Here is a 24,139-nt window from a genome sequence, read left to right as displayed (position 1 = left end):
TGGCGGTGCAGGCTCAAAGGGCCGAATGGCCTACTCCTGCACCTATTTTCTATGTTTCTATGTTTCTATTATTTTTATAGTCATAGTACACCCTTGGATTCATTTCATGCTGATAGCTCATCGTTCCTCATACACTCTCTTTACCTCTCTCATTCAAATTAAATCTACTGTTAAATATTTTTATCTTACCATATACTACCCTGAGATTCATTTTCTTGTGAGCATTCACAGTAGATACAAAGAAACACAATAGAAACAATGAAAACTACAAACAAAAAACATGGACAAACAAGCAATGTGCAAACATTGTGCAATTACAAAAATAACTAATAATAACAATAATAATGATAAATAAGTGATGAGCTGTAGAGTCCTTGAAAGTGAGTCCATCATTTGTGGAATAGTTCAATATTGAGGCGAGTGAAGTTATCTCCCATGGGTCAGGAGCCTGATGGTTGAAGGGTAATAACTGTTCCTGAACCTGGTGGTGTGGAACTCAAGGCTCCTGTACTTTCTTCCTGATGGCAGCAGCAAGAAGAGATTATGGCCTGTTTGGTACAATTTACATGATGTTCTTTTGTAATGACCCTAGCTCTTTCTAATAGTTGAAACCCAACTCTCATTGTCCACAGCCATTTTCAGCCATCCCACCCTGCAAAAACTAATTTCAGGGAAGTAACACCATCAATTTGCGGGAGACTCCCGGGAGAGGTGGGATGTCTGCAATAGAGTAGCTCCTTAGCAGCCAGCCAGCTAGTTTAAATAACGTTAGCTATTGTAATGAACGAATGACACCTGTTAAACTCACCTCAACATGTCTTTTACAGTCTTAACCCACCGTGGGCAATAGAAAAGTCACTGTTGCAAACAGTGCAGTGAGCAACACTGTCATTATTTTGACCCCTATTAGGCAGGGGTACACTTTAGTGTAGTCTGGGGTGACGTACGTTTTATATTTTCTTTTGAAACACTCTGCCACTCTGACTTTTTTTGGAACTCTCTTGCTCTTTCTCTATCACACGCGCTCTCTCGCTCGTGGTCGCTCTCACTCGCGCTTGCTTTCTCACTCTTGCTCTCGTGGTCGCTCTCACGCTCGCTCTCGCGCTTGCTCTCGCTCTCTCTCTCTCGCTCTCACTCTTTCGCGCTTGCTTTCTTGCTCTTTCTCACGCTCTCTCTCTCTCTCATGGTCGCTCTCACTCGCCCTTGCTTTCTCGCGCTTGCTTTCTCGCTCTTGCTCTCGTGGTCGCTCTCACTCGCGCTTGCTTTCTCACTCTTGCTCTCGCTCTTGCTTTCTCGCTCTTTCTCACGCTTTCTCTCTCTCTCTCATGGTCGCTCTCACTCACGCTTGCTTTCTCGCTCTTGCTCTCGTGGTCGCTCTCACTCGCGCTTGCTTTCTCACTCTTGCTCTCGCTCTTGCTTTCTCGCTCTTTCTCACGCTTTCTCTCTCTCTCTCATGGTCGCTCTCACGCTTGCTTTCTCGCTCTTGCTCTCGCTCTCTCTCTCTCTCGCTCTCTCTCTCTCTCTCTTGCTTTCTCGCTCTCACTCTCTCTTTCTCTCGCGCTTGCTTTCTCGCTGTTGCACTTGCTCTCTCACTCTCTCTCGCACGTTCTGTCAGGCTCGCTCTCAAAAAAATCAATTTCCGGGACATTGTATATAATTTGCGGGCATCAGGGAGCCACTATTAATTTGCAGGAGATTCCCAGAACTTCCAGGAGAGGTGGGATGTCTGCATTTTTAGAATTATCACTCTGTCCACCATTTTCATCAACTAGGACAGTAGTTCACAACCGTTTTTATGCATGGAGCGTTACCATTAACCAAAGGGTCCGTGAACCCCAGATTGGGAACCACTAATCTAGGGAGCTCTAGATTTGTCCCTTACAGAAATGTGCCTCAACTGTACCTGAACCATCTCTTCCTTTCGACCTGCCCATTGTTCTTTCTCACTTCTGAATTCACTATTATTTTATTGAAATCGGACTTCCCTTTCCTAGTCATCTTTAGTTGGGTTTGCTCCTTTTATTTTTCCAAAGTTAACCTAAATCTAATCACATTGTGATCTCCTAATTCTTGGTGTCCTTCACCCACCTCATTGACCAGAGACGGGTCCACCAATGCCTTCTTCCTCCAACCAGAAACACACTGCTCAGGAAAATTATCTGGACTATTTACAAAATAATTCACCCACTCTGCCCTTACAACTATGTCACTTTATAATTGAATAATTAAAGATCCCTCATTGTCATCAACTCCTCTATATCCCTCACTCATTAGTAACTCATAGAACACGACCAGTTCTGTTATGGGTCTGTTTTCTCTGACCCATACCTGTAACCAGATATATGATCCATATGACTTCTATGTTTTTATTAATGTAATATTTTCCTTAAGTAATAATACTTCATTCTCTTCCCTACCCTTGCTGAATGCCATGGGTGCCACGGCAGCGTAGCGATTAGCATGATGCCTTTGAAGCTCAGGGTGTCAAGAGTCATTCTGGCACCATCTGTAAGGAGGGGCTGTACACCCTCCCAGTGGAATGCAAGGGTTTTCCCCGGGTGCTCCGGTTTCCTCCCACAGTCCAAAGGCATACCAGGTCGGTTAATCGGTCATTGTAAATTGTCCTGTGATTAGGTTAGTGTTAATCAGCTTTGTCAGGGTTGCTGGGGTAACATGGCTCGAAAGACCAGGAGGGCCTGCTGCATACTGCATTGTGAAATAAATGAATTGATTAAGTTATTCATTTCATTGGGAGATGCTTAAGAGCCAGTCATGCCCCATTGTGAGTGAAGCTTCCATTATTGCCACCACAGTATATTCCCTGGGAAACCAATTTTATTCCCCACTGTGTTCACAAAGTAAGCCAGACAGTTCCTATATCAATTCTATTTTCACTTAGACAGGTAAAATCCTCATGCTCACCTATTTACGCGAGAGCTATCTTTTCCCACATTAAAATGATCGTGTGTGTCAACTTTCCTCTCTCTGATCCAACTTTGTTGTGCTCATTCACTTCCTCCACTTCCCAGTGCTTTCTGACTAACATGACTTCAGCCAATGCCTTGCACTAATGCCATTTCCTTATGTAGGCCTTCATATACACCCACTCACCTGATCCATAACCTTCAAAACCAGATTCTAAGACTGCCTTTCACTGATTGTATTATGTGTTGCTGACAACCGGGCTGTAGGACATACCCAACGGGTCAGGTGGTACTCGTAGAGGGCTAACCCAAAAAAAAATATCGCCATTCCTGGGGGAACCAGGCAGTGAGGAATGAGACAAGAGAAAGTCTCTAAAATCAACGTGCAGGAGAGTTGAATTGAAGGAGGGAGTTATTCCCCTTACCTTGTCCAGTGGCCCCCAAAAATGGACGAGTAATGGACAATGATGGGCAGCAGAGCCGAGAAGGTCCAGAGCAGCAGGGTGGGGAGGAACTTGTTGATGATAGGGTCCTGTGTTTAAAGGCAGTGGGTGAGAGAGGATTAGAGCCGGTATCAAAGACTAAATTTATCACACGTACATCAAAACGTACACCGAAATGCATTGTTTGCATCAAGGATGTGACGGGGGTAGTTTGCAAGAGCTGTTATGAATCCGTACTAACATAGTATGCCCACAACCCACTGACCCCAATGTGTACATCTTTGGAACATGGCCCACTCCACTGATTCCAACATGTACGCCTTTGGAATGTGAAAGAAGACTGGAGCACCCGGAGGAAACCCACATGGTCAGAGACAGAACGGACAAACTCCTTACAGACAGTGACAGGAATTGAACCCAGATCTTACAGCAGGCATGCTGTAAAGCATTGCACTAATCACTACGCCATCCCAAAATAAATAATTTATAACTCAACAACTAATTCATAAATCTGTTAAACAGAGCACAGTAGCAATCCATTAACAGGTTCATGATTACACTTCAACACAACTCACCCATACTCACTGACATATCCTTCTCCACTCGTCCCATTCGCTCACATCTGGCCCATACCCTTCTGAACAATACCGATCCAAATGTCTTCTAAATGTTGTTAATGTACCTGCCTCTCTACCGCTTCTTCCGGCAGCCCACTCCAGGAACAGAGACCCCACCTTCTGTGTGGAAGTTGGCTGAGTCAGGCTGTTCGAAAAGCACTGATGTTTGTGTTGACTAGAGAAAGCGATGAATGTCTGAGAGAGGGATAAAGGTGCAGGCCTAATCCATCAGAGGGAGGGGAGAGTGAGGCAAGGAGGGGAATGGAGGGAGAGGAGTGAAGGGGGTGAGGGTTGGGGATTGAAGTGAGAGGAGGCAAGTGAGAATGTGTCAGAACTTGTGGGGTGGGCGGGGAGCACTGCAGGGTTAAAGGGGGGAGAATGGAGAGAGTTAGTTGTTTAAGAGAGTAGTTGAAGGGAAGGAAGGGGAGAGGCAGAGAAGGGAAAGGAGAGAACAGAGAATGAAAGAAGAAGTAGAAAGTGGTGAGGAAAGTGAAGAGACAGGATGGGAAAGGGAAGGGGAGTGAAGGGTCAGGTGGAGGGGTAAATGTGCGGGCCCACAGAAGAGGGGAAGGGAATACTCTTTGACCCTTTGGAACAGTTAGTTCTCAGGTTCAGTCCCTGGACAGGTAAGAGTCGGAGAGATTCAGCAAGGGGCCAAGGAGGTAACATCAGGCAACAGGATGGTACAATAGGTCGTGCCACTGTTGCACAGATCCAGCGACCTGGGTTAAATCTCCACATAGTCATCAAGGTTACAATAAAGTCAAGATCACTAGAGTTTCCCACGATTGCTTCCGTCTCCATCACACCAAGGGCTGTCCAGAGCGCCATTGAAATCTCCAGAGAGTCACCGGCACACTCCAGGAGGCAGTACCAGTTTACTATTCACTCATCAGGATGAGTTACTGACACAACCTACATTCCCTTCGCAACCCTGACGAGCCTTGTGAAGGAGTGGCCATTTCCTGAGGTGTCTGTTGGGGAAGAAGTTCCAGGATTACGACCCAGCAACAGTGAAGGAAGAGTGATAGGTTTCCACGTGAGGATGGTGTGCAGCCTGGAGGTGGTGGGCTTGGCGGCTGCTGTCGGATTAGCCTGGGCGAGAGGCAGTGTGTTGTCGACGGTTCATCGCAGTCACCGTGTGTGGAGGGAGTAAGCGTTTCGGGTGGGGACGAGGTACCAGTTAAACAGCAGGTGGAGCATTATCCACTCCTTTCCTTACTAATCGATGGTGGAAAGGCTTTGGGTTGCCAGAACATGTCACTCACCATGGGTTATCAGCTTGACGTGCTGTTGTGGACACAGTATCTGTGTGTCTGGTTTGATTGAGGCTGTGGTCAATGGTAATATTATTATATATCAAGGTAGGCAGTATACTGTTGTTAATTGGAGATGGTCATTGTCTGGCACTTTGCTGGCACTAATATTATTTGTCATTTAACCAGCCCTTGGATGAATGTTGTCCAGGACTTGCTCCACAGAGAGATGGGCTTCTCCATTTGCAAACAGAATTGAGCATTGTGAAATCATCAGTGAATGTCCTCACTTCTGGCCCTACATTGGAAGGAGAGTCATTGATGAAGCAGCTGAACATGGTTGGGTCTAGGACACTGTCCTGAGGAACTTCTGTGAACTCCTGGGAGAGGGGTGACGAACCTCCAACAACCACAACTGACCCACTGCCAAGAAAGTGCATCAAAGCCTCTACTGCCTCAGGAAGCTAAAGAAATCTAGCACATCCCCGTCGACCCTCACCAATCCTTATCGATGCACCATCAAAAGTATCCGATCTGGATGCATCACAGCTTGGTGTGGCAACTGCTCGGCCTCAATGGTGGCATAGCGGTTATAAAGATAAATACATGAATGGGTGAATAAATAAATCTGAAACATAGCACAAGTGCCAGTGATTAGGGGTTCAACTCCTGCCCCAAGAGCAGGGAGTTTGTATATTCTTCGTGTCTCCGGTCTCCTCGTTCCACAGATGGACAGGTTAGGGTTAGTAAGTTTGTGGGCATGTAATGTGTAATGTTGATGCTGAGAGCATGGTGACACTTACAGACTACCCCCTTGGGCTGTGTTGGTCTTTGATGCAAAAAAAAATGCACTTCACTGTATGTTTCAATGTTTCTATGTACACGTGACAAGTAAAGTTACCCTTCTTTGCTTCAAGGAGTCCATGTTATAGGTGAAGAAAACTAGGGGACTGTTGAACACTCGTATAACTGTGAGATAATTGCTATCCTTGAGCCTGGTGGTATGTACTTCCAGGCTTTTATATCATCTGCCCAATCGGTTGGGGGAGAAGAGAGAATGTTCAAAGCAGGTGAGGTCTTTGATTATGCTGGAGTGTTTTCCCATTGACTTTGGTTTTACCAGGACTCCTTGATGCCACACTTGGTCAAAGTCTGTCTCAATGTCAGGGGCAGCCACTCCCACATCACCTCTGGAGTTCAGATCTTTGGTCAAGAGTCTGATGAGGTCTGGAGCAAAGAAGTCCTGGTGAAACTGAAACTGGGCATCAATGCGCAGGGTATTCGTGGGGAAGGTCCGCCCGATCACACCCGACGGGGAAGGTCCCGATCACCCCCGCTGGGGAAGGCCCGCCCGATTACACAAACAGGGAAAGTCCGCCCGATCACACCCGATGGGGAAGGTCCCGAATACACCCGACGGGGAAGGTCCGCCCGATTACACAAACGGGGAAGGTACACCCGATCACACCCGACGGGGAAGGTACGCCCGATCACACCCGACGGGAATGGTCCGCCCGGTCACACCCAACGGGGACGGTCCGCACCCGACGGGCAAGGTCCCGATCACACCCGACGGGGAAGATCCCGATCACACCCGACGGGGAAGGTCTGCCCGATCACACCCGCTGGGGAAGGCCCGCCTGATTACACAAACGGGGAAGGTCCCGATCACACCCGACGGGGAAGGTCCCCCCGATCACACCTGACAGGGAAGGTCCCCCCGATCGCACCCGACGGGGATGGTCCGCCCGATCACACCCGACGGGGAAGGTCCCAATCACACCCGACGGGGACGGTCCGCCCGATCACACCCGACGGGGAAGGTCCCGATCACACCTGACGGGGAAGGTCCGCCCGATTACACAAACGGGGAAGGTACGCCCGATCACACCCGACGGGGATGGTCCGCCCGGTCACACCCAACGGGGACGGTCCGCACCCGACGGGGAAGGTCTCGATCACACCCGACGGGGAAGGTCCCGATCACACCCGACGGGGAAGATCCCGATCACACCCGACGGGGAAGGTCTGCCCGATCACACCCGCTGGGGAAGGCCCGCCCGATTACACAAAAGGGGAAGGTCCCGATCACACCCGACGGGGAAGGTCCCCCCGATCACACCTGACAGGGAAGGTCCCCCCAATCACACCCGACGGGGATGGTCCGCCCGATCACACCCGACGGGGAAGGTCCCAATCACACCCGATGGGGACGGTCCGCCCGATCACACCCGACGGGGGAGGTCCCGATCACACCCGACGGGGGAGGTCCCGATCACACCCGACGGGGATGGTCCGTCCGATCACACCCGACGGGGATGGTCCGCCCGATCACACCCGACGGGGATGGTCCCGATCACACCCGACGGGGATGGTCCGCCCGATCACACCCGACAGGGAAGGTCCCGATCACACCCGACGGGGATGGTCCGCCCGATCACACCCGACGGGGAAGGTCCGCCCGATCACACCCGACGGGGAAGGTCCGCCCGATCACACCCGACGGGGACGGTCCGCCCGATCACACCCGACGGGGACGGTCCGCCCGATCACACCCGACGGGGAAGGTCCCGATCACACCCGACGGGGATGGTCCGCCCGATCACACCCGACGGGGATGGTCCGCCCGATCACACCCGACGGGGATGGTCCGCCCGATCACACCCGACGGGGATGGTCCGCCCGATCACACCCGACGGGGAAGGTCCGCCCGATCACACCCGACGGGGAAGGTACGCCCGATCACACCCGACGGGAATGGTCCGCCCGGTCACACCCAACGGGGACGGTCCGCACCCGACGGGCAAGGTCCCGATCACACCCGACGGGGAAGATCCCGATCACACCCGACGGGGAAGGTCTGCCCGATCACACCCGCTGGGGAAGGCCCGCCTGATTACACAAACGGGGAAGGTCCCGATCACACCCGACGGGGAAGGTCCCCCCGATCACACCTGACAGGGAAGGTCCCCCCGATCGCACCCGACGGGGATGGTCCGCCCGATCACACCCGACGGGGAAGGTCCCAATCACACCCGACGGGGACGGTCCGCCCGATCACACCCGACGGGGAAGGTCCCGATCACACCTGACGGGGAAGGTCCGCCCGATTACACAAACGGGGAAGGTACGCCCGATCACACCCGACGGGGATGGTCCGCCCGGTCACACCCAACGGGGACGGTCCGCACCCGACGGGGAAGGTCTCGATCACACCCGACGGGGAAGGTCCCGATCACACCCGACGGGGAAGATCCCGATCACACCCGACGGGGAAGGTCTGCCCGATCACACCCGCTGGGGAAGGCCCGCCCGATTACACAAAAGGGGAAGGTCCCGATCACACCCGACGGGGAAGGTCCCCCCGATCACACCTGACAGGGAAGGTCCCCCCAATCACACCCGACGGGGATGGTCCGCCCGATCACACCCGACGGGGAAGGTCCCAATCACACCCGATGGGGACGGTCCGCCCGATCACACCCGACGGGGGAGGTCCCGATCACACCCGACGGGGGAGGTCCCGATCACACCCGACGGGGATGGTCCGTCCGATCACACCCGACGGGGATGGTCCGCCCGATCACACCCGACGGGGATGGTCCCGATCACACCCGACGGGGATGGTCCGCCCGATCACACCCGACAGGGAAGGTCCCGATCACACCCGACGGGGATGGTCCGCCCGATCACACCCGACGGGGAAGGTCCGCCCGATCACACCCGACGGGGAAGGTCCGCCCGATCACACCCGACGGGGACGGTCCGCCCGATCACACCCGACGGGGACGGTCCGCCCGATCACACCCGACGGGGAAGGTCCCGATCACACCCGACGGGGATGGTCCGCCCGATCACACCCGACGGGGATGGTCCGCCCGATCACACCCGACGGGGATGGTCCGCCCGATCACACCCGACGGGGATGGTCCGCCCGATCACACCCGACGGGGAAGGTCCGCCCGATCACACCCGACGGGGATGGTCCCGATCACCCCCCGACGGGGATGGTCCCGATCACCCCCACCGGGGATGGTCCGCCCGATTACACCCAACGGGGTTGGTCCGCTCGATCACACCCGATGGGGAAGGTCCGCCCGATCACACCCGCCGGGGAAGGTCCCGATCACACCCGACGGGGATGGTCCCGATCACACCCGACGGGGATGGTCCGCCCGATCACACCCGACGGGGAAGGTCCGCCCGATCACACCCGACGGGGATGGTCCGCCCGATCACACCCGACGGGGATGGTCCGCCCGATCACACCCGACGGGGATGGTCCGCCCGTTCACACCCGACGGGGAAGGTCCCGATCACACCCGACGGGGAAGGTCCGCCCGATCACACCCGAGGGGGATGGTCCCGATCACCCCCCGACGGGGATGGTCCCGATCACCCCCACCGGGGATGGTCCACCCGATTACACCCAACGGGGTTGGTCCGCCCGATCACACCCGATGGGGAAGGTCCCGATCACACCCGACGGGGATGGTCCCAATCACACCCGACGGGGATGGTCCGCCCGATCACACCCAACGGGGAAGGTCCGCCCGATCACACCCGACGGGGATGGTCCGCCCGATCACACCCGACGGGGAAGGTCCCGATCACACCCGACGGGGAAGGTCCGCCCGATCACACCCGAGGGGGATGGTCCCGATCACCCCCCGACGGGGATGGTCCCGATCACCCCCACCGGGGATGGTCCACCCGATTACACCCAACGGGGTTGGTCCGCCCGATCACACCCGATGGGGAAGGTCCGCCCGATGGGGAAGGTCCCGATCACACCCGACGGGGATGGTCCGCCCGATCACACCCGACGGGGATGGTCCGCCCGATCACACCCGACGGGGATGGTCCGCCCGATCACACCCGACGGGGATGGTCCGCCCGATCACACCCGACGGGGATGGTCCCGATCACACCCGCCGGGGAAGGTCCCCCCGATCACACCCGACGGGGATGGTCCGCCCGATCACACCCGACGGGGAAGGTCCGCCCGATCACACCCGACGGGGAAGGTCCCCCCGATCACACCTGACGGGGATGGTCCGCCCGATCACACCCGACGGGGATGGTCCCGATCACACCCGACGGGGAAGGTCCCGATCACACCCGACGGGGATGGTCCCGATCACCCCCACCGGGGATGGTCCGCCCGATTACACCCAATGGGGTTGGTCCGCTCGATCACACCCGATGGGGAAGGTCCGCCCAATCACACCCGCCGGGGAAGGTCCCGATCACACCCGACGGGGATGGTCCCGATCACACCCGACGGGGATGGTCCGCCCGATCACACCCGACGGGGAAGGTCCGCCCGATCACACCCGACGGGGATGGTCCGCCCGATCACACCCGACGGGGATGGTCCGCCCGATCACACCCGACGGGGATGGTCCGCCCGATCACACCCGACGGGGATGGTCCGCCCGATCACACCCGACGGGGAAGGTCCCGATCACACCCGACGGGAAAGGTCCGCCCGATCACACCCGACGGGGATGGTCCGCCCGATCACACCCGACGGGGAAGGTCCCGATCACACCCGACGGGGAAGGTCCCGATCACACCCGACGGGGAAGGTCCGCCCGATCACACCCGACGGGGAAGGTCCCGATCACACCCGACGGGGATGGTCCCGATCACACCCGACGGGGAAGGTCCGCCCGATCACACCCGACGGGGAAGGTCCCGATCACACCCGACGGGGAAGGTCCCGATCACACCCGACGGGGAAGGTCCGCCCCATTACACCGATCATTCTGCTGATAACTGAACACAGACTGGTGACTGTACAGCAGGATAAATTGCAGAGGGATGCAGGAACAGCAACCGGCGGAATCAGATTTACTTACATTGAGGTAATAGAGGGGCCGGGTGATGTTGAACTGGTCTATGGTGGAGAGCATAATGGATGGAGTGGTGAGAAAGAAGAGCAAGATGAAGACCAGGAAGTTGATGAAGAAGTAACGGATCCACCAGTGAATACCCCGGACAGAGAGGTTTTCCCTGTTGGAAACAAGGGACATCAGTAAGGCCATGATATAGGAGTATAGGAATTAGGCTCATGGAGACTGCTCTGTCATTAAACCACAACTGTCTTTTTTTCTCTCAACACCATTCTACCACCTTCTCTCCATAACCCTTAATCCCCTTACTGATCAAGAAGATATTCATCTCTGCTTTAAGTAGCCCCAGTGACTTGGTCTCCAGCCTCCCCTCCATTGAGTCTGTGAGCACTTCCCCACTCTCTCAGGAAAGCAGCCAATATGGTCATCTCTCCCACCCCGATCAGACGATACAAAAACCTGAGAGCATGGACCACGGGCTCAGAGATGCTGTAATCAGACTCCCGAGTGGACCTCACACACACTGAAGAATCAACTCTTCATCTCCCAATCTACCTTGTCACCACCCTTGCACTTTATTTGTCTACTTGCACTGACTTTCTCTGTAACTGGAACACTAGATTCTGCATTCCGTTTTACCTTTGCTACCTCAGTGCACTTATGTATGGAATGGTCTGTCCGGGTGGCACGCAAATAATATTTTGATGGTATCTCAGTACGTGCGACAGGAGAATGCCAATACCAATACCCTTGGTCAAGCATCCCATCCAAGTAAATGCCACCTGCCCCTTCCCATTCACACTGGTTGATCCAGTCTCTTCTCCGGTCAATGGTGACCACAGAATACAGGAGACTTGGAGAGCCAAGAGCGTGAGATTGAATGGGAGATCACCCTCCTCATTTAACAGCCCACCTCCCCGCATCAACGGTATCCTCTCTGCAAACCACCATCCATACAGGGTCCCTGAGAGCAAATTCTACTTCATGTTCATGAAATCAATGGTGTAACAAAATAATAATGTAGGTGAGCCTGTTTTACGTCCATTCAGGTCACAGAAATTCACCCTCATGGAATTCACGAATTGCTCTCCAAATATTTAAAATATTGTCTCTCATGGAATTTAGTAGAAGTAGGCAGCTGTCGATCCCAGGGGATCTTGGGTTTGCGCCTCTGGTGGACTGTGTCCTCTCCAGGGCACAAGCCTGGGCGGGAAGTTTTGAAGAACCGGCTGGTGGCCATGTCATGGGTTCCCCCTCTCCACGTCACTGATGTAGCCCAAGGGAAGGGCAAGCGCTGATACAGTTGGCACCAGTGTCGTCACAGAGGTTTCCAGAGCGAAGTTGTAAACAACATTAAACTGCCTTAGGGACCCCGGCTCCGGTCCCGGGCCGCTCCATCCAGGACAATGTCCACCTAGTACGGGACCTGATCCACCTGCTCCAGGAGACTGGGACCCCGGCGGCGTTTCTTTCTCTTGACCAGGAGAAGGCGTTTGACCGGGTGGACCACAGTTTCCTGCTGGGCACCCTGCAGGCTTTTGGGCTCGGACCACACTTTGTGGCCCGAGTTCGGCTCCTGTACTCTGCCGCAGAGTGCCTAGTTAAGATCAACGGATCACTGACAGGACCTATCCACTTCCGAAGAGGAGTGCGTCAAGGGTGCCACATGTCCGGTCAACTGTATGCGATCTGTGTCGAGCCATTCCTCGGCCTTCTTCGGCGAAGGCTGACAGGTCTGGTTCTGCGCGAACCGGACATGAGGGTCGTCCTCTCGGCCTACGCCGATGACGTACTCCTCATGATGACAGACCCCTGTGACCTGCGGAGGATGCGCGAGTGCCAAGATGTTTTCTCGGCGGCATCCTCCGCCAGGATCAACTGGGCGAAATGTTCCGGATTCTTAGTAGGCCAGTGGCAGGTGGACTCCCTGCCGGAGGAGATGAGAGCTTTTGAGTGGAGCACCAGACGTCTTCTCTATCTGGGAGTCTACCTGAGTCCTTCTGGGGAGACCTGGCTGGCGAACTGGCAGGACCTGGAGACAAAGGTCATGGCCCGGCTAGGGCGCTGGTCAGGCCTTCTCAGGGTGCTTTCCTATCGAGGCAGGGTGGTGGTCATAAACCAGCTGGTGGCCTCCATGTTGTGGTACCGGATGGTCACCTTGGCCCCCCCTGCCCCTTTTGTTGCGAGAATGCAGAGGAAGCTGGTGGACTTCTTCTGGGGAAACAGGAAACACTGGGTCTCTGCAGCGGTTCTGAGTCTCCCAGTAGGAGAGGGCGGACAGTCGCTGGTGTGTGTACGCACACGACTGGCGGCTCTCCGCCTCAGGACTCTGCAGAGATTCCTGTACGCCGAGCGCCCTCCCAGGTGGCACGTGTTGGCGACTTTCTTCCTCCGGAGGGGCTGCTGCCTTCACGAAGATATGCAGCTACCACCGGCAGGCGTCAGCCGTGCTGCTTTGCAGAGGCTGCCCGGCTTCTATCAGGACCTACTGAGAGTCTGGAACATGGTTGCCTCAGGCCGGGAATCCCCTCCTCTGGCAGAGGGCGGGGTCCTGGCCGACCCTTGCCCTGCCTCAGCGGATGTCGGTGCGGCTCAGGTGTGTGGATCGACTCAAGCTGAGCTGCTCGTCGGGCCCAGGCCCCGCAGCCTTACCCGAGAGACGAATCCACACAACTTGAGCCGTCTTTCATCGACACCCACAATCCCATTCAGGGATGCAGGCAGGAGGTACCTTTATGGGCTGCTGCTCCACACCCTCCACTTCCTCGCCTTTGTCCACCGTCCCGACACGCCATGGCGGTCGGTCTTTCCACCTGGAGGTGAGGGGGGTCCCCAATGGAAGTCCCTTTACAAGGGAGTCCTCCCCATGCACCTTGGGGATCTCGGCTGGAGGGTGCTGCATAAAGCGGTGCCCTGCAATAAGTTCTTCAGTCTGTACACGGATCTCCCAGCCGCGTGTCACTTCTGCGGGCTGGAGGAGACCGTGTACCACATGTACGTGGAGTGTGTGAGGCTGCAGCCCCTTTTCGCGTTTTTGCGTGGGCTGCTTCTCGCCTTCTGGTTGCATTTCAGTCCCACCCTATTTATATATGGTCATCCAGTAAAGAGGGGGGCACAGAGGGATGAGGATGTCCTTGTCAACTTGCTCCTGGGGCTGGCGAAAATTGCCATCCGTGGCTCCTGGAAAAGGGTGGCAGGAGGTTCTCCCCGGGCGGACTGCCTGGCTATGTTTAGGGGGTATGTTCGTGCCCGGGTGAACATTGAAAAGGAATACGCACAGTCCACGGCGACCGTAGAGGTGTTCCGGGACCGTTGGGCTCCGCGGGGTGTAAATGCCATCATTGATGAGGATGGCAATATATTGGTTTAAGATGTATTGTCTGTATGTAGTGTAGTAAATATGTTAGTCACTGGGTTTGTAAATATTGTATAGCACCGACATTTGTAATAAAGAATTTTGTAAAAAAAAAAAAGCCTTTCCCTTAGGTGGGTATGGCTGCAAGGCAGCGGAGGTTTAAAATCAGAGTTTCCCTTCTCCCATGGAACTTACAGGTAAAGGAAATGCATAAGTAAACACAACCTTTTTCTGCGCTCATTCCTTGAGATGTCAGACAGCGTATCTTTGTGAAAGGTTCTGAAGGCATTTACCACAGAGTCATACGTTCACGCAGTCCAGGAAAAGCTCCTTCAGCCCAGCCATCCCATGACAAACAAGATCCCACCTAACCTCCAAAACCTTTCCTATCCGTGTCCAAATGCCTTTTAACTGTATTGTACCCACCTCAGCCACTTTGGCAGCCTCTACCATACACCCACCACCCTCTTGCCCCATAGGTCCCTTTTTAACTCTTTCCCCTTTCACCTCAAATCCATACTCTCTAGTTTTATACCCTACCCTGGGACCATTCATCTTATTTACACCCCTCATGATTTTTTGAAATTCCACAAGGTCACCCGCTCAGCCTCCTTCGCTCCAGTGAAAATAGCCCCAAACTATCCAGATACTCCCCATCACACAGGGAGTCCATTCCCGGTAACATCCTTGTGAATCGTTTCCGCACCCTCCACATCCTTACCAGTAGATGTTCTGGGGAGCTGGTGCATAGGTGACGTTCCACTCGGAAACTGCGAGGGTTCTACTGTGAAGCGATGGCTGGCTCTCTGCCCAGCAGCTGCAGCCATGACACTGGAAGTTGTTGAAGTCCCTCAGGACTCTGCAGAGAGAGAAAGGAGTAGTGTCTTGTACACCCAAACAAGCCACTCAGCCCAACCAGCCTGTGCTGCCTCAACTCTCTCTGCGGTGGGACATTCACATACACAGAATGTGAAGCAAATAAAACCTACCATGCAATACAGGCCCTTCAGCCCACAAAGCTGTGCCGAACATGTCCTTACCTGAGAAATTACCTAGGGTTACCCATAGCCCTCTATTTTTCTAAGCTCCATGTACCTATCCAGGAGTCTCTTAAAAGACCCTATCGTAAACGCCTCCACCACTATCGCCGGCAGTTTATTTCACACACTCACCACTCTCTGCATAAAAAGCTTACCCCTGATATCTCCTCTGTACGTACTTCCAAGCACCTTACAACTGTGCCCTCTCGTGCTAGACATTTCAGCCCCGGGGAAAAAACCTCTTAACTATCCACATGATCAATGCCTCTCATCATCTTGTATACCTCTATCAGGTCACCTCTCATCCTCCGTCGCTCCAAGGAAAAAAGGCGGAGTTCACTCAACCTATTCTCATAAGGCTTACTCCCCAATCCAGGCAACATCCTTGTAAATCTCCTCTGCACCCTTTCTGTGGTTTCCACATCTTTCCTGTAGTGAGGTGACCAGAAATGAGCACAGTACTCCAAGTGGGGTCTGACCAGGGTCCTATATAGCTGCAACATTACTTCTTGGCTCCTAAACTCAATCCCACAGTTGGTGAAGGCCAATGCACCATATGCCTTCTTAACCACAGAGTCAACCTGCGCAACAGCTTTGAGTGTCCTATGGACTCGGACACCAAGATTCCTCTGATCCTTCACACTGCCGAGAGTCTGACCATTAATATTATATTCTGCCGTCACATTTGACCTACCAAAATGAACCACCTCACAGTACAGTACAGGGACAGGTCCTTCAGCCCACATCAGTGCCAAATTAAACTAAATCTCTTCTGCCTACACATCACCTATACCTTCAATTCTCTGCATTTTAAATGTGTCTAAAAGCCTCTTAAATGCCACTATCATATCTAATTCCATCACCACCCCAGCAGCCTGTTCCAGACACCCACCACTCCGTGTAAAATGCTTGTACTAAACATTTCCATCCTCACCTAAACACATATCCTACAGTATTTAATATTTGTAACTGACAACCCTATCTATGCCTCTCATAATTGTATAAACTCCTGTGAGGTCTCCCCAAGTTTGTCCTGCTTCTCCAGGTGGTGTATACTCTCTATTCCAGGCAGCATCCTGGTGAACCTGTTCTGCTTCCTGTCCAAAGCCTCCACATCCCTACTGTAACGGGGCAACCAGACCTGTACACGATACTCCAAGTGCGAGAGGGCAGCCAAGGTCCCGTCTGAAAGGCAGGACCTCTGAGAGGGCAGCGTGCTCTGTCCATCTCTGGACTGCCAGTCCAGATGTTTGTGCTAAACCCAACACAGAGATTCTCACTGCCCCTTTCTGTTCAGTAAGGCAGTTTCAGAAAATAATTAACAAATTAGCTCCCAATACATCAGCCAGCTGTTTACTAGATCCCTCAGTTTCGGTCCCAGACTCACAGCGTTGCCATGGTTTCATCCTGGAAGGTGACAAAGGCCAGTCCGAGCGGTTTTCTTCCCACCTCATCTCTCTCCTGGATGAATTTGTCATGTAATTCTCTCTCCAGTTTTGTGTAATACTCCACTGCGTCTATCTGTCAAAAGGGCAAGGAGAGTCAATAACCATTCTCGACTTGATAAGCACTGAGTAATAGCTCAGGTGAGTACCAACTTGTACAAATGAACAGACCCCTGATTGTGCTGAGCTGATCACAGACTCACTCAGCAATACACAGAAACAGGAGCTTCAGCCTAACTCATCCATTCCCATCACAATGCTGCCCAATCATCCATATCCCTCTAAACCTTTCTTATCCAAGTGCCTGTCCCAATGTTTTTTAAAAGTTGTTAATGTAGCTGCCCTAGCCACTTCCTTTAGTAGTTTGTTCTACACAAGGACCACCCTCTTCGTGAAAAAGCTGCTTCTTGGGTCCCCTTTTAAATCCCTGCACTCTCACCTTAACTCTCTAGTTTTTCATTCCTCTTCCCTGGGGAAAAAAAGACTGTTTGTATTCACCTTCTCTGCCGCTCATGATTGTATACACTCTTACAAGCTTTATACACCTCAGCAGCTGGTTAAGAACGGGGTTCAGTGACGTGTTGCTCCTCCACCTCATATACCGTCTAGGTAGTCTCCAGCCCCTTGGTATGTACATAGAATTCTCCAACTTCCGGTAATTCCCTCCCCCTCCCTTCCTCTATCCCTATTTTACATCACCTCCCTCATAGTTCCGCCTCCTTCTACTACTTCGCATTGCTCTCCTGCCAATCACCTCCCTGCTTCCCCCCCCCCAACCCTTTGTCTTTAAAATTACTGTTTTTTTCAACTACCAGCAGTCTTCAAACCCTCCCCAAAGTTCTTCCTTCAGTCCTGACGAAGGGTTTCGGCCCGAAACATCGACTAATCTTTTCAACTGATGCTGACTGACCTGCTGAGTTCCTCCAGCACATTGTGAGGTTTATAAGGATGCTGCATGGATTAGAGGGTATGTGCTATAGGAAGAGGTTGGACAAACTTGGATCATTATCGCTGGACCAGCGGAGGCTGAAGGGGTCCCTGACAGAGATTTATAAAACTATGAGAGGCAAAGAGAGAGTATTCAACCAGTATTATTTCCCAGGGTTGAAATATCTAATACTAGAGAGCATGCACTTGGGGTGAGAGGGGTTAAGTTCAAAGGGAATGTATTGGGCACTGTTTACTTGCACAGAGTGGTGGGTGACTGGAAAACCACGGTGGCAGGTATTATAAAGGCGTTTAAGAGTTTCTTAAACAGGCAATCAACATGCAGAGAATGGCCAAATGTCTAGGTAGAAGGGCTAAGTTTAGTCAGGCATTTAATTACCAGGTTGTGTTAGTTTGGCACAACACGATGGTCCTACGAGACTATTCCTGAGCTGTACTGTTCTGTGTTCTATGGGATGAGAGTGTTGCCCTACCAAAAGAAACCAGTTTAGTCTGTATCCCTTGGAGATTAGAAGAATGATTTCATTTAAACATGTAAGATACTAAAAGGGCTTGACAGGGTAAACATTGAGATGCTTTCACTAGTGGGAGGCCTCCACGACCTGATCGATACGTTGATGTCACGTGAAGACTTGCGTGCTACAAGGACTCCATCAGGCAATGCCAACTCAGGGCCATCCATGTTGGAACAGCTGCGGACGAGATGCCAACGATCAATCCAACCCCGGCTCTTGAACAGGGCAGATTCACATCTGTCCCTCCCAGGCCATGCCATATAAAATAACAACAACTAATGGGAAAGTCTCAACAAGGGGAGGCATGACTACAAGAAACAGAACTGGAGTAGCACATGTACAATGCTTTTTAAGAGCCGGCTGGGAATCCTGTGGTAATCCACCTCTTAATTCCCTAACGTCCCTCACCACCTACATGGCTCGAGTCAGGAGTGTCATGAAACACATTCTACTTGCCTGGAGGAGTACAGCTTCAACGACACGCGAGCCGCTCAACACCATAGAGCACATAGCAGCCCACTTGCTAGGTACCCCTCCAAAACCAACCACTGTCTCCACCAGCAGCTCACAGTAGCAGCACGTCAGTACCACCTACATGATACACTGCACCAACTCAGCAAGACCCCTTAGAGAGAACCTTCCAAACCCACAACCTTTATCAGTTAGACAGCAAAAGCATGGAACGTCACCCCCTGGAATTTGCCTTCCGAGCCCCACACCATCCACGCCTGGAAATCTACTGCTGTTCCTTCACCTTCTCTGGGTCAAAGTCTTGGAATTCCCTCCACACAACAACGTGGAAGCACCTTCAACACAAAGACTGCAGCGGATGGAGAAGGCAACTCATCTCCACCTTCTCAAGGCCAACGAGAGATGGGCAACAGAGTGCTGGTTCAGCCAGCAAAGCCCACATTGCTGGATGAATTTTAAAGAGGAGAGAAGTGGCCAGTCATTTAAAACCGAGTTAGGTAGAAATTTCCTCTGGCAGCTGGTGGCGTATCTCCCAGATTTGCTGCCAAGGCTGTAGTGGAAGCTGGACTGTTAGCAGCATTTAAAATGCGGAGTTGTTAAATACTTTTCAGGTTGAGGAATAAAAGGATATTCCAGTTACCACATTATCATCCAGATCATTGATATAGATGACAAACAACTAAGGAGCCAGTACTGATCCCTGTGGCACACCACAAGTCTCAGGCCTCCACTCAGAGAGGCAACATCTACCACCCCTCTCTGGCTTCTCCCACAAAGCCAATGTCTAATCCAATTTACTATCTCATAAATGTACTTCGAATTTTGAATGCCGAGCAACTGAACCTTCTTGACCAACCTCCTATACAGGACCTTGTCAAATGCCTTACTGAAGTCTATGTAGACAACATCCACTGCCATGTAACTTCCTCAATAAAACTCTATAAAATTGGTTTGGACATCGCAAAGCCATGTTGACTATCCCTAATCAGTCCATGTCTATCCAAATACTCATATAACAAGTCTCTTAAAGTACCTTCCAATAACTTTTCCGCTACTGTTGTCAGCTCACCAGTACATAATTTCTTGGTTTATTTTTAGAGCCTTTCTTAAACAGCAGAACAACATTAGCTATCCTCCAATTCTCCAATAGCATGATCAAATTAAATGGTGGGATAGGATTGAGGGGCCAAGCGGCCTGCTCCCGTTCCCTGTGTTCTTGTGTAACACTCCATTCTGCTACTGCCTTTCCCTTTTCACTACCTCAATTAGCTGATGGTTTGAATTGATCGGTATGGAATTCGTGCAAAACAAAGTTTGTCACTGAACCTCAGTGCATGAAAGTTACCCAATTAGGGAAAAGTTTAGGGGTAACATGAGGGGGAACTTCTTTACTCAGAGAGTGGTAGCTGTGTGGAATGAGCTTCCAGCAGAAGTGGTTGAGGATGTTGTCATTTAGAGTTAAATTGGACAGCTATATGGACAGGAAAGGAATGGAGGGTTATGGGCTGAGTGCAGGTCGGTGGGACTAGGTGAGAGTAAGAGGTTGGCACGGACTAGAAGGGCCGAGATGGCCTGTTTCCAGGCTGTAATTGTTACATGGTTATATGGTTATAATTGTTGTAAAAAAAAATTACACGAGGAAAAAACATTCACAAAGGAATGGGTTCCTTGTGTAAATCAGTTAAAACTGATCACCATGATGCAAAGTTGGTGACTGCTCAGTGAAATTTAGCTCCAGGCCACTGAGCTTCCACCCACATGCAAAGCCAACAATGGCCACAGTTCTCTCAGAGACATCACACGGAGAGGATAATACCCACTGAGATTATACAGAGTGAAAAACTTTGTTTTGCATATCATCCTTACAAATCATTTCAAAACATCAGGACATTGAGGTAATACAAAGGAACAGGTAACAACAGCAGGAGTGGGTCATGTCCAAATTTGTCCATACTTTATAAAATATACCGTAATACAGGCAGCACCCTCTCTCTCCAAAGCCTTCACATTCTTCCTGTAATGGGGCGACCAGAAATGAATACAATACTCAAGATGTCACTGAACCACAGCTGTACAAGTCCTGAAGGTGTACTTGTCCATATGACGATAAACTCAACTTGACTGGACTTCCAAACAAGAGAAAATCTGCAGATGCTGGAAATCCAAGCAACATACACACACAATGTCCTGGAGGAACTCAGCAGGCCAGGCAACATCAATAGAAAAAAGTACAACTGACTTTTCAGGACGAGACCCTTCGGCAGGACTGGAGAAAAAAGATGAGGAGCAGATTTTAAAGGTGGAGGGAGGGGAGAGAAACACAAGGTGAAAGGTGAGACTAGGAGGGGGAGTGATGAAGTACAGAGCTGGGAAGTTGATTGGTGAAAGAGACACAGGGCTGGAGAAGGGGGAGTCTGATAGGAGAGATCAGAAAGTCATGGAAGAAAAGGGGGAGGAGCTCCAGAGGGAGGCGATGGGCAGGCAAGGAGATAAGGTGAGAGAGGGAAAAGGGGATGGGCAATGGTGAGGGGGTGAGGGGGTGAGGGGGTCGGGGGGGCGGGTGGGGGGAGAACCATTACCGGAAGTTAGAGAAGTCAATGTTCATGCCAACAGGTTGGAGGTTACCCAGATGGAATATAAGGTGTTGTTCCTCATCAGGACAATAGAGGAGGCCATGGATTGACATAACGGAATGGGAATGGGAAGTGGAATTAAAATGGGTTACCACTGGGAGATCTTGCTTCTTCTGGTAGACAGAGTGTAGTTGCTCAGTGAAACAGTCTTCAAATCTACATCGAGTCTGACCAATATACAGGAGGCCACACTGGGAGCACCGAACATAGTATATAACCCCAACAGACTCACAGGTGAAGTGTCACCTCACCTGGAAGGACTGTTTGGGGCCATGAATGGTAGTGAGGGAGGAGGTGTAGGGGCAGGTGTATCACTTGTTCCACTTGCAAGGATAAGTGCCAGGAGGGAGAGCAGTGGGGAGGGAGGAATGGACAAGGGAGTCTGTGGAAAGCAGAAAGTTGGGGGAGGGAAAGATGTTGGAGGTGGCGGAAGTTCCGGAGAATTATGTGCTGGACACAGAGGCTGGTGGGGTGGTAGGTGAGAACAAGAGAACCCTATCTTTGGTAGGGTGTCAAGAGGATGGGGTAAAAACAGACTTACGTGAATGGAAGAGATGTGGCTGAGGACAGCGTTGATGGTGGAGGAAGGGAAGCCCCTTTCTTTGAAAAAGGAGGACACCTCCTTCATTCTAGAATGAAAAGCCTTATCCTGACAGCAGGTGTGGCAGAAATGGAGGAATTGAGAGAAGAGAATGGTGTTTTTACAAGTAAAAGGGTGGGAAGAGGTATAGTCCAGGTAGCTGTGAGAGTCCGTGGGCTTATAGTAGACATCAGTAGATAAGCTGTCTTCAGAGATAGAGACAGAGAGATCGAGAAAGGGGAGGGAGGTGTCGGAAATGGATCAGGTAAATTTGAAGGCAGAGTGGAAGTTGGTGAAGTCAATGAGCTCTGCATGGGGTGCAGGAAGCAGCACCAATGTGGTCATTGAAGTTGCATAGGAAAAGTACCGGACAGACACCAGTGTAAGCTTGGAACATAGACTGTTCCACGTAGCCAACAAAAAGGCAGGCACAGCTGGGACCCATGTGAGTGCCCGTGGCTACACCTTTTGTCTGAAGGAATTGGGAGAAGCCAAAGGAAAAATTATTAAGAGTGTGGACAAGTTCTGCTAAGCAGAGGAGAATGGTGGTGGAGGGGAACTGGATGGGTCTGGTGTCCAGAAAGAAACAGAGGCTTTGAGGCCTTCCTGGTGGGGATGGAGGTGAAAATAAGATTATGGGGGCCAGGGAACTAGAAATCATTGCAAAGATCCAGAGCATGTGAGGTGTCACAGATGTAGGTAGGAAGGGACTGAACGAGGGGGTTTAAAACAGGGTTGAGGTAAGCTGATATGAGTTCAGTGGGGCGGGAGAAGCTGAGACAAAGGGTCTACCTGGACAAGTGGGTTTGCAGACCCCACTCCCCTCCCCAACACAGGAATAGCTGCTGCTTGGGTCTGTTCAGTCGTAACTGGATCACCCTCAACCCAACCACTCTCACACCTCCAACTCCGCAGTGTCCTCCACACCTGCTCACATCCTGGGAAGCTGCAGCAGCAAAAGTGTCCACAGGGCTTGGGGTTGATGGAGATGCTCTCGCCAAAGTTCCGCAGCATCCTGCTGTAGTACGCCCGGCTGCGGCCTGCCCTAATCCTGCAAGGAATCACAAGTACACAGAGGTAAGGACCCGGTCCAACAACCCCTCCCACTACAAAACATTCACCTCCAGCACCCCACCGTGAACGTCGGGTTCACAGATTGATAGAGAAAATGGTGGTTTAATTTCACGTCACTCTTCTCATTGGTTGAAACTCACAGGACTGGGGTATCTTATGGGTGCTGGTCTGACACAATAAATTCAACGGGAGGCTTTCTTCAACTGTGCAGGGATACAGGGTCTTGTTGGCTAGATACGGTGACCCCACGGGGGATGGGCACAGCAACACCGTGGGGGAGCCATTACAACACTACTTCAGTACAGCCACACAAAGCATTTCACACTGCAATCAACCTTGTTTTAATTATGTTGTATAATGTCCTTTTGAATGTTGTGTAGCTGATGTTCTCTGCCTCGGACGTTGCTGCAAGATCTTCACTGCAAATATGCACATGGTAATAAACACAATTTGATTTGCCATGAGGCATCAGTGACAGATCTGAGACTGGAATCATGAGCTGAAACCTCTGTGTGTCCAAAACCTCTGAAACCTCTCCCCCCCCCCCACCCCCTGTCACCTCTCAAACCTCCCCTGGTCCCCATCTCCTCTCAAACCTCCTCCCCACCATCACCTCTGAAACCTCTCCTGGTCCCCATCTCCTCTCAAACCTCCCCCTCCGTCTCCTCTCAAAACTACCCCCCCCCCCAGTCACCTCTGAAACCTCTCCTGGTCCCCGTCACCTCTCAAACCTCCCCCCATCTCCTCTCAAACCTCCTCCCCACCATCACCTCTCAAACCTCCCCTGCGTCCTCGTCACCTCTCAAACCTCCCCCCCCCATCACCTCTGAAACCTTTCCTGGTCCCCGTCACCTCTCAAACCTCCTCCCCACCATCACCTCTGAAACCTCTCCCCCCCCCACCCTCTGTCACCTCTCAAAACTCCCCCTCCGTCTCCTCTCAAACCTCCCCCCCCCCGTCACCTCTGAAACCTCTCCTGG

At 52.1% G+C, this 24,139-nt stretch overlaps 1 protein-coding gene across 5 annotated transcripts in view; it reads right to left on the bottom strand.

Moving 5' to 3' along the window:
• The window catches only part of LOC134342457 (CSC1-like protein 1), a 110,217-nt gene that overhangs the window by 39,835 nt on the left and 46,243 nt on the right, over nucleotides 1-24,139 (bottom strand). For all 5 annotated transcript variants that reach the window (XM_063040612.1, XM_063040609.1, XM_063040610.1 and 2 more), the window contains 5 exons: nucleotides 23,013-23,136; nucleotides 16,881-17,014; nucleotides 15,175-15,312; nucleotides 11,105-11,258; nucleotides 3,350-3,456 (listed from right to left, as the gene is read on the bottom strand). In XM_063040612.1, coding sequence (XP_062896682.1) covers nucleotides 3,350-3,456; nucleotides 11,105-11,258; nucleotides 15,175-15,312; nucleotides 16,881-17,014; nucleotides 23,013-23,136 — 657 coding nt within the window. The remainder of the gene's footprint in view (nucleotides 1-3,349; nucleotides 3,457-11,104; nucleotides 11,259-15,174; nucleotides 15,313-16,880; nucleotides 17,015-23,012; nucleotides 23,137-24,139) is intronic.

The sequence above is a fragment of the Mobula hypostoma genome, chromosome 2, assembly GCF_963921235.1.
Source record: "Mobula hypostoma chromosome 2, sMobHyp1.1, whole genome shotgun sequence".
Taxonomy (NCBI): Eukaryota; Metazoa; Chordata; class Chondrichthyes; order Myliobatiformes; family Myliobatidae; genus Mobula; species Mobula hypostoma.
This window is presented reverse-complemented; position numbering and strand designations above follow the sequence as displayed.